This window comes from Haliaeetus leucocephalus, unplaced genomic scaffold (genome assembly GCF_000737465.1).
Source record: "Haliaeetus leucocephalus isolate CR32 unplaced genomic scaffold, Haliaeetus_leucocephalus-4.0 Scaffold751, whole genome shotgun sequence".
Taxonomy (NCBI): Eukaryota; Metazoa; Chordata; class Aves; order Accipitriformes; family Accipitridae; genus Haliaeetus; species Haliaeetus leucocephalus.
This window is the reverse complement of record NW_010973187.1, coordinates 9,798,311-9,814,744: the sequence shown is the minus strand read 5'-3', so window position 1 is coordinate 9,814,744 and position 16,434 is coordinate 9,798,311. Positions and strand designations below refer to the sequence as shown.

The 16,434-nt window shown below is 36.6% G+C and overlaps 1 protein-coding gene across 3 annotated transcripts in view; it reads left to right on the top strand.

Annotated features, from left to right (window-relative positions):
* CACNA2D1 (calcium channel, voltage-dependent, alpha 2/delta subunit 1) overlaps nucleotides 1-16,434 on the top strand; it is a 421,901-nt gene that overhangs the window by 228,910 nt on the left and 176,557 nt on the right. For all 3 annotated transcript variants that reach the window (XM_010580942.1, XM_010580943.1, XM_010580941.1), the window contains exon 6: nucleotides 15,973-16,102. In XM_010580942.1, the coding sequence (XP_010579244.1) occupies nucleotides 15,973-16,102 (130 nt within the window). The remainder of the gene's footprint in view (nucleotides 1-15,972; nucleotides 16,103-16,434) is intronic.

Below are 16,434 nucleotides of genomic sequence, written 5' to 3'. Positions count from 1 at the left end.
TTTTTTTTTTTTTAAAGTATGAATGTATGGTCAAAGTAAATATGGGGCAGAAGTGAGCAGAGAACAGAATGGTTATCTAAGAGGCACACTCCTTGTAGGTCTGCTTCTTCCCTAGAAGAGACACTGAGATTTAGAGGCATGCTGACAGTGGCATTGGAGGCTTATTGAGTCTCTGCTTATACCCTTACAGAGGTCTTTTCTTTTCTACTGATTAATGGTATCAAGTGTTGCAAAATTGGTCTTGATTTGCAGACATGACTAACTTAGTAAAAAGAAGTCTGACCATGAATTAACCCAGGTTTACTTCAAACCAAGTCTGAATCTAGTCTAGATTTGATCAAAGAAATGCTGGATGTTTTTTTCTCCTGCCAGCAGAATTCAGGAATTTTTTGGCTTTTCTCCTCATAACATGCATTGAAAAATAGCAGAATGATTTGATTTATTGAACAAACGAGTATAGTATTTTATGTATTTTGTAGCTGGGCAGCAGAAAAGAAGAGTTTTCTCTGTAAGCCAGTGCCCCAGGAGCTGCGTGTTGGGTCAGGTAGAGCCATTGAGGAGGAGGTGGCACCTGAATATGGTCAGTTGGGAGGAGGGTCTGGAGCTGGGGCAGTGCAGAAGGGGAACTCCAGACATCAAGTCTCAAAGGTAACAGGTATAAAGAAACTTTATTCTAGAGACTGGAAGGACGATGCCAGGTTTCTGCAAGTCCAACAGCTGCAGGTTGCTGGACTGAAAAGTGAGACTGCATGTAAAGACCTGCCCTGGCAGTACAGAGAAAGCTGGGGCAGGGATTGCTTTACCTATTACATGTCACCCAGCAGATACCAATTTCCTCCAGTTTTGGAAGGTTTTTTTAACCTTATTCTGATAATATATACCTTTAGAAATTTCCCTTGTATCTGCACATGTAAGAGGAGTTCTATCTCAGTGATTTGACTGGCTCTGGATGCCAGCGTACAAATAACAAAATCAATATTCTACCATCTGGTTTTAGCTACAGGTAGACTTCAAAGCATCATTTTCTTCCTGAGCTGAAGCTACACATTTTTTAGCATTTCATAGACAGTGAAGGATTGGCATTTCCAGTGAGAAATTTGTCTCAAATAATTTAGGAAAAGCTTAAGTGCTAGGCTGTAGAAGACCTAGTCTCCTTTTACTATAGGGCAGCCTAGCCATAGTAGCCAGCTAACTTCCTTATCTAAAGTTGCGTGGTGCTCTTATTCTCTCTGCTTTCATTATATGACAACCAATATGGTTTGGCATTGTAACATCACAGGCAACTATGTGAAATGGATACAGTTGCAATTAGGATGTATTGTGTTTCTTTTTATCTTCTCTTTGTCCTTTGCTTCTTTGATGCTGAAAAAAGTTGTTAAAATGAGTCATAAAGAATTTGCCCCATCATTTACAATGAGTAAGTGGACAAAGTATATTTCGTACAGATTGGAAAATGTGGTCAGATAACTTGACGATAACTGTGATTTGTACACCCCTGCACTCAGGAGGGCTCCAACAAGTATCCCTTCTATGCATAGTAGGTCTTTTTAGGGATTATTTTTGTTAGTGCTGTTCTTCATGTGTGTAAGATGCAGCTATTTTTAGATTAATTTTCTTCTCCTTCTGAAGCTACTAGGGTTTTTCAGCAGGGCAAGATATTGCAGATAATGGATTAAATAATATTTACATACCTGGTTCTCATATTTTCTGTTTAATGTTGCATCTCTTTATGGTATGTGGTAGAATTAGGCATGTGAAAATTTCACTGGAAAACACCATTTAGCACTTGTTTTAGATGATATTTTGTCCATTCTTGGAGAATCACGATACCGAAATGGGCTAATGGCTAAATTTGTAAATTGACTGAAATATTAGTTGACTGATGTTTAATGGAGGTATTTTGAATTTGAACTCTTTGACAACTTCAGCTGCATCTGTGCCATTTATTCTGATTCTTGGCAATATGACATGGATTTTATTGACATTTTGTTTGGTTTTTTTTTCCCCTTCTCAATGTAATGTGTATTAGCTATACAGACAAATGCCCTATTCTAGCCTTTTTTTAATATAGACAAGGGAGACATTTTGCTAGGGTAAATTGCTCTTAGACTGACCTAAGCTATAAGAGGGAAAGAACATTTTTGCTAATATAAATTATATCTTCTGTTATGAAAGACTGTCAGAGTAGGACTGTTGATACACCCATATAGGGCACATTTTTAAAGCCTGAGAGAAGTTTCGTTAGAACAGGAATTTCTAATCTGTAATAAATGTCATATTTTTCAACTATATTTTCATTTTTGTTAAAATATATCTTGAATATTAACCTATATCTTTTGATGCTGGCATGTAGTACTTGGAATTAATAATTAAGTCTATAATGCATTTAAAATTTTATGAAATTAAGATGGAAAAATTGATAGATTCTCATAGATGTCCTAACCTATTTCCATTTTCAGAAAATACTTCCTGGTTGTTGCACTTTTTGATTCCTGAGAGCATTCCAAGCCTCTGTCCCATGCTTCTCAAATATACAACATAATCAGAGATGTTACTCTTTTAAGTTATTATATTCTAGATATCATAGAACATACTTACTTTGGTATATAGGTTGAAAAAATTATTTGAATTAATATGTTTGAAAATAAACTGCCTTAAAAAGGTAGATACATATTTAATCTTTTTTTATGTAACAAATTAATTACGCTTTGGGGAGTTGTATCTCTCACTGCAGTGTATAACAAAAATAAAGTTTTATGGTTAAAAAATACACTTCTTGCTGTAGTGAAGATGTAGACAAATCCTGTTATAAGATAGCACAAAGTGTCTTATCTTTAGTATATGGGGAGGAGGAGTAAGCAGGAAAACCATATTTTTATGTTCTTTAGTCTTACATCTGTTCTTCATCGTTTTTATACAAGAGGACTTATTGTTCTTATTTCTTGTAATTTCATGGTACCTTGACTTCCAGGTCTTTTAGGAGAATGCATAATCCAGTGTTTTTGCTGTGCACTTTCCTCTCTCACATCTGGAATCCAGCGTTACAATTTCTAACTGTGATTTGGATGCCATTCTTTGGAAAATGAGCATTGGAACTGATAGTGAGGGCATAATTGACATTGTCTGCTTTAGTACCAAGACTTTTTGCATTGTTCACTGAGGCATGTGTGCCTTTTTCCAAGTATCACTGGGAAACACATCAGGTCTTTCCATTTCAAGGCATTATAGGTAAGCTCGAGTCCAACCCATAGGGAGAAAAGGCATTCCTTTGAGCTTCCTATTGAAATTATAATGATCTATTGCCACAGGGAGCATGGCTTCTTGCTTTTTTTCCTTCTTTTTATTTTTTTTTTGTATTCCAGTTAAAAAACTAGGTGTCAGGTTTTTATTACTTTATTCAAATTTGTGCAAGTCTTCTCCCAAATGAATTTATGTTCGAGGCTGCAATGAAAAATACATGATAATGAAATATATGACTGCCCCAAAGCTATCTCCTACCTGTGAAACAGAGTTATGAAATAATAATGGCAAGAGTGATAACTGTAGTTGTCAGTGTCCTAAAAAAGATGAGGATGTTCTTAATGCGGAGAATCCTACCTTGAAGGCAAATCTGCACAAAAGAGCAGTGCTTGAAGTCTCCCTATGGAGGCTAAGTTTATGCCACATCAAAGATCAGAATTCAGCCCTAAAGTTAGTGATTCATCAGTTTAATGGAAAATTTCTTCCTTCAGGATATTTCCTACTAATATCAAATGCATGAGTGATAACAATTACAGTGAATGCAGTGTATTGTTTATTGGTAAATAAAAGCAACTCCAAAAGCTGAACTTGTTATAGAATGTTTATAGCATTTGAAGCAGTGATTTTTAGTGAGTGCTTTGTTGCCCAGTTACAGATAGCAATGTTGTACAAGTGTCTTGACATGTCACTTTGAAATGTGAGGATCACATTGAGATTTTTAAGTGGTGAAAACCAAATCACTGAATCTGATGTTTTCATATGATTGATCGAAGGTGGAAGTAGGCTTTGAAAATTCCAAGTCATATCAAGAACCCTGGTATGGAGCACTTAAAATATTTTAATAAGATTTAATATTTAGGCTCAAGATAGCTAAATCACCAAAATCTTTGAGTCCTATTTTCAAGTTTAAGAAGTTAAGTAAAAGAGACAATGTGCTGATAGGTGTATCCTCTGTGGTTCTGCTGATCTACTGGTTACTCCTATGTCAGATGAAATAAATGACCAAATGAGCCTTCCTCATAATTATGGCTGAGATAAGAGGTAAATATTGTAATTACAAAATTGGCTTTAATATTCACTTTGTATATGGGGCAAAGGAGACATTCTGGAATCCCCATTCTGTGAAGCATATAGAATTATTATTAGTTGATTGGGAGATTAATATGTAGTTTTACTTTCCTCCGATACCCTGAAATGCTGCTTTACTCAGAGACGTAATAGTGTATTTGCTTTCTTGGAGATACTTTCACAGTGGTGTATGATTCCGAATATATTCCCAAACAGGAAATAATCTATGCATTTCAGTGTTTGGGGATTTTCTGGGAGTTCCCTGTAGTTTCAGTGGTCTGAAATGCAGTTCCTCACCTGTTCCTGCCCTGCCTCTGATTCTGCAGATGAGAGCATTTCTGAACTGGCCAATGCAATCTGAAAAAAGCTGGATCACTTTCCCTGGCCTTTCCACATAGCCATTCTCAACATGCTCTGTCCCTGTTGGTTTTTTTTGGAGAACAGATGAAAAAAAAAGACTGAAGAAGAAAACCATATCTAATATAAAGCATTTCATTTCTGTGTGTTTGTAAGTGAATGATCAGTCTATTCTGTGAAGTGTAAGGCTTTCTTACTGTATCCAGTGCTATCCTTTCCTGCAGTTATCTTCATTAACATCTCTAGTTTCCAGTACTTGCCGTAATATGGCAAAGCAACAGAGCTTCAGAATTGAAGCCTCTCATTTTATGCAAAGTCATTTACTCTGAAGTTCTGCACCTGAGTCATGCCTTGCGTAGGGCTGAGTAGGAAGCAGTCTGGGGTTTACCTTCAGATATATTACTTGCCCACATGGCTGTGAAAGGCCATCTGTGATTCTGCTTTTGTCTTGTGACTTGAAGTCTTTCAGAGTTTTTAGCGTTGGTATGTGAAAAGGTGGATTAAAGCTACTCCTGCAGCTCACTTTATGGTGTGTATTGCAACTAACGTTTAATCCAGTGGGGAATCACATTGTCCAGACCCTAAAAACTTTTGAACTCGTCAGCTTCAGCTGACCTTTTACAAAGGTATTTTCTTTTGCTGACTTTTTTGTACTTCTTTCAAAATCTAAAGGTTGACCTGTTTCTTCTACTTTTTTTTCTTTTTCTTTTTTCTTGCTTTTTTTTTTTCCTTCTGTGTTTTTTGGTTTTGTTTTGGTTTTTCTTCTGATGTGCTTTTCTTCTTGGGCAGAATATCCTTCTAAAATTTCCCTCAGTCTCTGTGAATGCTATTCTTCTAATTTATTGCATTGTTAGGATTTCACCATACTAACATTTTTAAAAAATATAATATAATATATACATAAAAAATATAATATAAATAGTCTTACATGGTGTTATGGCAGTTTACTTAAATTGTTATATGGTATTTAGTCTGCAGGGAAAGTCTATGGTCCATATGTAACCCAGAGGTCAGTGCATGGTTTACTGTTACCTACTGCTTTTACCTACCTAGATACAGCTGGCATTTAATTAGTGAAAAGCTGCATTATATTTAGGTAAGCAGGAATTAGTGAGTGGTGTTTGTATAGTGTTTTGAGCCCCATTAGTGTTAACTCAGAGAATCACACTAAAAATTAGATTAGGAGGGTTTTTGGAGGTCACGTAGTCCAACCTCCTTCTCAAAGCAGGGCTTTACTGTTATTAATGTTGTTATTGACACAGAAGACGGTATAAATTAAGAAGAAAGAGCAATAACCAATTAGTATGCTTCAGGATGTACAAAATCTGGACCTAACCGGTATGACTGAAGATAAGAGTGAGCTGTGAAACAGGATCAGCCGATGGCTTAGCAAAAGCATGGCAAAGACAACTGCATCAGATGAAAAAATCGAATTAATTAAATGTTCACATTCAGTTGGTATTATAACTAATTCCCAATGAAGCATTAAGATGATTTAACAGTTTTTGTTCTCCAGGGATATGATCTTTAATCAGATGTGGGGGTGGTAAAAGGTAGACAGTGTAATTTATTCCAATAAGAGGAGAACGGTTCCTAGTTTGAAATTTAATTGGGTGATGTATGAAAAATCTAAATTATCTGGAGTGCATTTTGATCTTGAAATTGTAGGTGACCAAGTATTCTATGGGACTTTTGTCAACAATGGGTATTTTTATTTCATTTTATTACATATGTTTGAGTACTCTAATGGGATGTGAATGATCAATGATTTGAACGAGGCTATGAATTTTAAAGGATATTGGTTTTTTGTTAATAATTGACTGGGCTTTTCTAACTACTCATAACATTTAAATAAGTTAGAGTAAGATGTGCTTTTATTCTAATATGACCCTGCATTCCTAGTGTTGGCTAATGATACCGTCTTATCCAGTCAAGCCACTATTAAAGTCAGTGCTGAAGTAGGCAGTTCTGTGCCATACATGAGAACTAAAGGGCAGGAAGGAAAATCACTCTTAATGAACACCCTGGTCCCGAACCCCTGAGTTTTCCTAGGCCATCACCCCATATAGAAGAGAACCAAGTTGGGAGGTTCAGATGGGGTTACACATCATGATTCCTGAACTATGACCAGGATGTATGACCCAGGAGGGATATGGAGGTGTTGCCTGAACCTTCAGGAACAGAGGGGATAGAATTAGGGACCACTGAAGCTAGTCAGACAACACATGTCCATGGGACCAGATGGGATGGATCCAAGGGTGATGATGTCATTATGAGGCAGCTCTCCATCATCCTTGAAACACTGTGGGGATTAGAAGAGGTTCTTGGTGACTTGGGGGTGGGGAAGTGTCACACTTATCTTTAGGAAGATAAATATATCTTATATGTCTTACGTGCTTAAATATTTAAAATACATATTTCATTTTACCTGACATTGTAGTTAAAGAGAAAATAGGAGAGGGCAGAAATGAATTTTTGCATACTGATGTTACTACAGCAGACTTTATGCAGGTTTGCTGTGAAGGTCAGCTGTTACCTGTAATTATGAGAAAAGAACGTAACTTTCAATTCTTTTCTGGTTATTAAATAAGAAGTCAAGGTTCCAACAAATACTAATTCTAACTCACTAAAATATCATATCAGTTTTAGGAAAGACAAGCTGATTGCACAGGTGTCTCTAAAATAAATTGCATTAATTGCTAATATGCTTAGGTGACATCAGATTTTCAGCCCCTCACCCTGCCATCTGATCTAACCTTAGCCTTACCTTGTTGAGACACTTACAGAATAGAGTCTCTGCCTCTTCAAATCAGAGTTACATGTATCGTGGCTTGCTTGCTTTGGGCCTGTGGTTGCAAGTAGGTGGTCTCCCTGAACTCAGTGGTCATTAGTTGTAGGAACAGGCTGACTCAGGCAATTTATACTTTTAGTTTTCAAGTAAATATCAAGGAGATGGAGGAATGGTCTTGGCTTAGAAAGTGGAACAAGTTTTATTTGGTAAGTCTGGTAAGAATTTGAATTCTTATCTTCCGTTTAAAAGAGTAAATCTGAGCAGGTGTGTACTCCAGCCTCTCTGGGAAAAGTATTAGTAAACAGATTTGAATTTTTAGTAAGATGTATTGCCATGGTCTGTCCCATTTGCATCACTAGTCTACCACAAAATTCCTTCTTTAATACTTGATCAGCCATATGCTGACTACCTTTTTTAGCTGGGTAATTGTTAATCATGTTGTTGAAAACAGGCTGTCTCTTCCAGTTTCCTACCTGCAAAATTGTATAGAAGTTTTATTTAATGATTTGTAAGCCATAGATACAAAATGCAAGGATAGATCCTGTGGATATGATTAAAAATAAAAATAGTATCAGTCCTTTTAGCATTTTTCTTCACAAGATGGATGATAAAATGCTGGTATAATCATTTGAAATTCAAAATAATTGCTGTTATAATTTCCGTTAATTCCTTTATTACTATCTTTTCATCTTACGGTTATTTTTTTAGCTTATTGCCAAATGAACTCTTATATCTTCATAATGTTCCATTTTGTCAGAAATTAAGAAAATAGTTATATTATTTACAAGAAACTATAATTATCTGAGTCATGGTATTTAAGGCATACTCACAGATGTAATGTCACCTCTTTCAAACAGAAGATGATTTCCAGAAGCTTGGATTTCTGTTTTGAAACTCTCTCCACCTGAAGAAATTAGGACAACCCAGTCCTTCTCGTCTGTTTCTCTAAAATGTAATTCACTGAAAGGCTACAAGAGAACCAGACTTTCATAAAATAATAGTTTGGGTTGGAAGGGACCTTTAAAGGTCATCTAGTCCACCCCCGCTGCCGTGGGCAGGGACATCTTCAACTAGATCAGGTTGCTCAGAGCCCCGTCCAGCCTGACCTTGAATGTTTTCAGTGATGGGGCATCTACCACCTCTCTGGGCAACCTGTTCCAGTGTTTCACCACCCTCATCTTAAAAAATGTGTTCGCTATATCTAGTCTGAATCTACCGTCTTTTAGTTTAAAACCATTACCCCTTGTCCTATCACTACAGGCCCTACTAAGAAGTCTGTCCCCAGACTTCCAAGTCTTTATGTTTGATAAATGGATTACATCAAGGATTCATTTTTTCATGAAACCAAAGTCATGATGCAGTGAATTTTGTGAATAGGCTGGTATACAAAGAAAGAGAAAACACTATTATGTTTGGGATATATAATAATTTTGTGGGTATCTAAAAATTCTGATCAGAAGCTGTGAACTGTGAAGGTCAGATAAACGAATGCATTGAGTGGGTTTTGAACCATCCATAAAAAAATAATCTAGTTCTGTATACATAAGACAGGGAGAAGCCTGTAAATAGATGTATAGAAATTATTATCAGTAAAAGATAGTTTGCATTCAGGAAAATGTCTTAAGAGGCAAATAAATGCTTTTTAATTAATTTGGCTATATTTGATGCATACTAAAGTTACTCAGTTGGCAGAATGCTGAAAATAAAATGACTGCTATAAAACTTCTTTTAAAAAAATGTAAATACTCAATGCAGAGTTCCATTCATTTTCTTACTGACATACAGTAACCAACCGATACATTAGAAACATATGGAAGCACTAAAAGCACTGAAAACAACTCATATATATTTTAAATAAATGGCCCTTGAGCACGACACACTGACAGTTGCACACAGAAAACTATTTCCCTACATCTGAAGCTACCCAGACAGTATATATATATTTGTATATATATTCTTATATTTATATATATGAATATATATATATATTCTTATGTTTAACAGCACTCTGTTGTCTAACAGATAAAGTAAGAATATTTAAGTCCTGAGCCAACTGTTTTCTTATTTTATTTATAGCTTTTTTGGTCGAGTTTTGTCCCTAAGAGTAGACAGAAGGTGTTCACTTTACTTAAAATCTTAGTGTAGCTGAATGAAGACCTCAGTCTCCCACTGACACAGAAACAAAAATGAAGTAAGCTGTTTGCAGTTCTGTCACAACCACCTAATGTACTCTGCAGTTTTCCCGCAGCTAGAAAATCACATCTATCGAAAAGGAAATAAAAATGTTATCAGAAGGCAATGCACTCATGACATTGTCTAAAATGCTATGAAAGTGCTTTGGCTATTAGAAGTGCATTCTAGCTGCCTCTTCAAAATTAACTTCCCTCTATCTTGTCCTTAGAAGAGCTGTTCCCGTCCTTTGCTTGCTGCAGGCATATTGCTGAGCCGTGTGCTTCAAGCAACATCTCATTTTACTCTCCCCATCAGGTCCAGCTGTAACTTTTTAATGGGGCCACAAGCAGTGCTGGAGGGACTGTGTATGTAGTTCTGCTGGATTACTTTCCTCAGGGAGGAAAAAACCCCGACAAAACAGCAAAACTGATTTTGAGTAAGGAACTGAGCGTAGGAAAAATTCTATGCTTATTTTGTATATGATAGCACTCATTTGTACAGGGTAGATCTGGGAGTGGACTAAAAGAAGCATAGGCAGTGAGACTCAATTGCTTAGAGTTTTACATTTAGAAATTTCAACAGATATTCAGAAATCAAAAAAGGGGAGAAACCTAGAGATGAAAATATAAAACTTTTGGAAATCTGCAAGGAAAGACAGAAAGGAATGACAGAGCAAGAATTTTGATGTCCCTAAAACCGTAACAATTATAATTCTATCCACATTCATTCTCTAAAATGGCATTGATAGGGACAGTGAGGTTTTATGCAAAACACAGTCCCTAGATACTAGGGCAATGGAAAATACTAGCAACCAATTCCTTTCTATTTTACATAAGTATGAAAGCAGGCAGGTGCCATTATTTCTTGCTGGATATTGGTTTGGGAATTTAAAAAAAGAAATCTACCATTTATTCCTTTGTCCTGATGCTAAATCTGTTCTAATGCTTGGAGCAACTTCTATGTTGCTCCTGAAAAGAGTTTGCCTTCAGAAAACAACTAAAGATTACTTCAGTTTGGTTGTGGGGTTTTGTGTGTTTAATTGACAATATTTTTTTAATTAATATCAGTTTTCTGATCTTCAGTTTTAACAGCTGCAAGAAGCAAAAACTAGTAAGTTTTATATTTGTGGAAAAAATATCTCATTTCTACAGTAACTGGTGCTTTTCAATTAAATGAAGATGTTAATAGTAGAGATGCAAAATCCACTTGTCTTCCTGTGGCTTTGATGACGAAAAGTAACTGAATGCTGTGGAAAGGAATCGGGATGTTTGGCTGCAGTGAAATAGGCAGCTAAACTATGTCAAAGTTTCTTGAAATGGCCTTGTTTCTTTTTGTTTTAATGGTTGTTTGCTTTTCTATACACATTTTTCAGTGATACATCTTTGCATAAAGCTTCGAGTTACCTCATGTACATACGTTAATTTATGTTCACAAAGCCCTTGAGAGAGAAGTTGCATTATTTCTGCTATGTATTTGGCTTACAAAAAACAGAAAGTAACTTCCAGTTTATTTTAGATCATGCCAAAAGTGATTTAGCCAAGATCACAAAGAACAGCTACAGAAGAACCCACTTTACCTGAATTTTAGCTGCTATATCAATTTCCCTTTATTCTGATGGTGAATGGTAGACACATGAAAAAATACTTCATTTATTTAAAAAAAAAAAGTGCCTTAAAATGGCACAAATGTGAACTGAAAAGAGAAATGGATTTTATCTGCCTCACAAGGGAGGGAGAAATTGGTCTGGAGATTCATTGCGGAGAAATGAGTGAGTTATTTTGCTGATTGTCGGTGGTAGGTAACAATGTAATTCAATAAGTGAAGGCCAGGTTTGAATAGATAGAAAATTAATCTTCAGCCACTATCTCCTGTGGGATTTTCCTGTGCCAGTATTGATTGCATTTCAGCTCCTGACTTGAGAGAGAAATTGGTTGTAGTTGGATTTTAATTATATTCACATGCTGGATTACTTTCCTCCAAAATATGTGTTTTGCTACTTTCCTGAAAACAAAGTTTAACTGGGTATTAAAACGGTAACAACCAATGCCACAATCTGTCAGGCTTTTGATAGAAATACCAGACTAAAATAATTAATAACATTGACGTTTTCCTTTTTAATCTTTCCTTTTCTTTTTTTTTTCCCCTAATTTAGATGTGGGTTACTTGAAATTAATGAATTTCACAAATGAAAACTAAGTAGTTTTTATTTTATATAGAAATATCCACTACAAACTTGGATGTATAAGGCCTGGCACAGCATTAGTCTTGCTGGTCAGGAGGTAGTGGCCCGAGTGAGTGCAACACTAATTTGTCTGTAATGCTTCTGATACTTGCCTGTTGCATGCAGAATGAGTTCAAACACCTTTAGATTTAATAGCAAAATTAATCCTGTGTGAAGGAAACTACAGAACTTTTAAAGGATTTTGTCATTTCCTGTCTCTGACTTTTTGGAGGCAGATACATGCATTGTTTCTATATCAGTTATACATCACAAAATACTCCCAGGAAAAGTCAACGATAGGGATGCAAAAGCTTCTACCTTACTTTATGTAGTTCTGGTAGATCTACTGCCCCGCATCAATTAAATTGAGAAGAGTTCTTAGATTCATGTTCTTGTTTTGGTATCATGTAATATTGGTAGGAAGATCAAACAGATCTTTACCACAGTCGTCTCTGGGGGAGCCTGTGTGTGTGTGCTGTTAGAAATGTGGGAAGTAGACTTTACGTTTGAAAGCTTAAGGCATTCAGGTGGAATATTTAAACCTTTTCAGTTTCAACAAAGTATAGTCAAATTTTGGCAGTAGACTTGAAGTTGCTTCCATAGCACATGAGTGATGGGAGAGGCTGAAAGCTAGTCTCTATTACTTGGAATGAAATTGAAATACCAACCAGAAGAAACATAATAATTTTATGTTCAGATGCTTCAGGAATTTAAATCAAAAATCTAAATATACTATAGTATGAAAACTTCTGTGCAAGACCTGCTAGGATGGACCTTGTGGATTACCCCCTTTCTCTTTTACCACCCCCCTGTCCCTCCCAAAAATTTCTTGTGGAAAATTAATTGGAAGAAATCTTTTGACACCCACTCATTCTGGTGTTTTTTTGTAATAATGTGGCTTTATGCTCCCCAGTTATTTTCTCAAGTGATCTGTGAAAGCATCGAGAGTTTGTAGTCATTGGTACTAACTTCAGAAATAAGAGTGTTAGGGTTTTTTTTAAATCAAATGGCTTTCAGGCAGGAGAGAAATTTTCTCACATGAATGATTGATTGTTGAGATTGCATTTGCAGAATTAGACAAACTCGTTGCTTTGAGCAGCATGAAGCCAAAAGAAACCTTGTGAAAAGAACTCCAGAATTTGCTTAATGTATAGCATTCCAGTTCTAGGGGGGCGGAATCCTGTGTGATAATGTAGAACAAAAAAAACCAACCACAAAACCACACAGCAAAAACCTACGTAAAAATTGAGCCAAATTACATTGTCTGAAGCAAAAACCCACCAAAAACTTATGAAAAAACTGAGCCAGATTACATTGTCTGGAGCGATCATAATGCTGTGTCATTTCAAATGATAGAGTGCATAAACTGGCTCCAGTTTGCACAATTCAAAAGAAGTTATAATGGCTTGTGGTGGGTTGACCTTGACTGCCAGGTGCCCTCCAAGCCACTCTATCACTCCCCCCTCTATCACTCCCCCTCCCCAGCAGGACAGGGGGGAGAAAATAAGATGACAAAAGGCTCATAGGTCGAGATAAAGGCAGTTTATTAAAGAAGAAAAAAGGCCACGCACAGAAGCAAAGGAAAACAAAACAATATATTCTCTATTTCTCATAATCAGGCCATGTCCAGCCACTTCCTGGGAAGTAGGGCCTCCGTACACATAGTGGTTGCTCCAGAAGACAAACGTCTTAATAACGAATGCCTCCCTCCTGCCCTCCTTTCTCTTAGCTTATATTGCTGAAAACAACATCATATGGTATGGAATATTTCTTTGGTCAGCTTGGGTCAGCTGTCCTGGCTATGTCTCCTTCCAACCTCATGCCCATCCCCAGCCTACTGGCCTTTGGATGGGGTTTGGAGAGACAGCCTTGATGCCGTGGGAGCACAGCTTAGCAGTAGCCAAAACACTGGTGTGTTATCAACACCTTTTTAGCTACAAATACAAATACAAATCACAGCACTATGAGGGCTGCTATGGGGAAAGTTAACTCCATCCCAGCCAGACCCAATCCATGGTTTTACTTTCTGGTAGATCTAAGAGCATGGCATACTGGATCAAAATATTTGAGGCTGCATTGTACAAGTATTTTCTGTTTTTCTAATCCACATTCCCAAACTAAAACATTACTGTCTTAGAAAGTTCTAAATGCAAAAGTATGATATTCAGAAGTCCCCTGGACAACGTCCATAACAGAGGTCATTACATCCACTAGAACTATTACATGTGAAAGTAGAAGGCACCGTGCAGTGTTAGGTGTTCCAAGGAGAATAATGTTTTTAGGTAATTTACACTTTTTATCAATTTAGAATATTTAATGCCATGATATACCTGGACTTTACCTGGTAATAGATTTGCTTAAAGAAAAAAGGTCATCCCTTACTTTGAGTATTAAGAGTTATGCTTTCCCTTCTGTCTCATCCACCAGAGTGGGGTTAAGTAGTAAGTAAGTAACAAGTTTTAACTTCTTAGCATAAGATATAGTAGCTATGCTGCATAAAAGTAGTCAAAATTAGTACCCACCTTCTTTTCTTCCAGAAGTTTAATAGACTTGTATTGTGAGATTCATCTCACCTAATTCTAGACAGCTGTGTTGCAGACTTCTACATCTAGGTGACTTGCCTTAGGGCTGCCTTTACAGTCAGTGGAAAGTAGGAGGTACTCCTCAGGCATGATTCATGTCACGGGAGAATAGGTGTCTAATTAAGATGAGATGAATTGCACTCTAAAAATGCTCATTTCTCTTCATTGACTATGAAGGCAGCCTGGGGTCATGAGGCCAACGCTGCTATGGTGTTGAAATCAGTGGATGCCACTAGTTAGATGAGTTCTGCCCTTTTGTGTTTCCAAAGGAAACCACCTCCTTGAAACTCATCTTGAGACTGCTGCTTACTTCAGGCAACATTTGAACCTATACTTAGTATAACATTTGTCCGTAGCCCTGTGATGAAGCAGATGAGGAAACATATGCAGTTTAATTAGATTATTTTGCGGGTAAGAATATTTAGCTAACTTTGATAGGGTATAATAGACACAGTGGTAATGTATAAAGAATAGCCTCAGCACGCACATGCCTGACACTAACCAGACAGGTGCTTCTTTGTCAGCACTATTTTTCAAGCATAGCACATTTTCAAAAACTGATGACTCTGCAGTATTAAAAATATTGATATAGTTGCCTAACATTGCTGACCTGAGTAATCATTCGGTATCATAGTTGATTCATTATTGATTTAAGTGGCAGTCTACTCATGCCATGTGGCCTCCTGTTCCAGCTGCAGCTGACCCAGGTAAAGACATTACCACCTCCGCTTTGGTCTTCACTACTTCCTTGGTTTCCACACTTCATGCAATTTTTGTAGCGGAGTTAGAAAAAGCCTCTGCTTTTCAAAATTTTTAAAAACTAGTCCAAATGACCGAGTGAGTTGGAAGGAATCAAGAAGACAGGGTGCAGACAGGTGAGAGAGGATGGGAACCCAAGGCAGGCAGGTGGTGGTGAGCACCTGAGTGTTTGGGAACCTTTCCATCCAGGCAGCTGTAGCCAGGAGAGTACATGAGATTTCATCGAGATTTATTATTAAAATAAACCAATGAACAAAACCTGTTTCAATCAGAGTTCTAAGAAGGTTTAATTTCCTTTCTTTGTCTGGATGTGCACCACTGTTTCTCAAAAATTGATTTATGAAATGTATGTTAGTGGTATCATTTTAAGATTTGTGATTTACTATGTAATCGACAGAAGGAAAAAAATGAGGTATACAGTATTTATATTTAAGATTCGGTACAAAGTATTGCACATAATAAAAGGTAATGTATTTGCCTTGCATTAAGGGTGTAAAAATTCCATGCACTTGTGAAATTTAGGTGTGTAAGGTGTTAGGCTGTCACTTTTCTTTTGCAGCTCTTCATTTCACTGAGTTGCACTGGGTAACTCATAATTTGAAATAAAGTATACACAAATATTTCTGGACCTGGAGCAAATAAGTGTGCTTATACACAAATGCAAAAAGTTAGCTATGAAAGAAAGGCTATGAGTCTTTTATGTAAAAAGAGGCAAATGGGAATGGAATTGTTTTTAGCATACTTTGTAATATTTTGCCCTTTACATGTCTTTCTTTAAAAAGCCTGAAAAGAATGACACTGAATCTGGCAGCCAGAGAATCAGACCAGTATTTGAAGAAGATCCCGTTTTCCGACGGCAAACGTCTTACCAACATGCAGCAGTCCACATACCAACAGATATTTATGAAGGCTGTAAGTAGCATGTGAACAAAGTGATTTTATTTTAATACGAAGCTTATTATTTGTGTCCCATTCTTAAAAACAAATAACCTCCAAACAAAATTTTCATCTCCCATTTTTAGTACAGATTTCTGTTGTCTTTTTTTTCTTCTTTCAGTAGTACTTCAGAGGTGTGCTCTATTAGGCATATGATTCATCTTATGAATTAGTAGGAGCCATAGTTAAAGAGATCCATTAGGATTGAATTTGAGTCTCAGAAATAGAACTGGAGGTGAAACAAAACTCTTACATATTCTAATTTTCTTATCCATTCTTTCTCTATGCTGTGTTCTCATTTAATACAA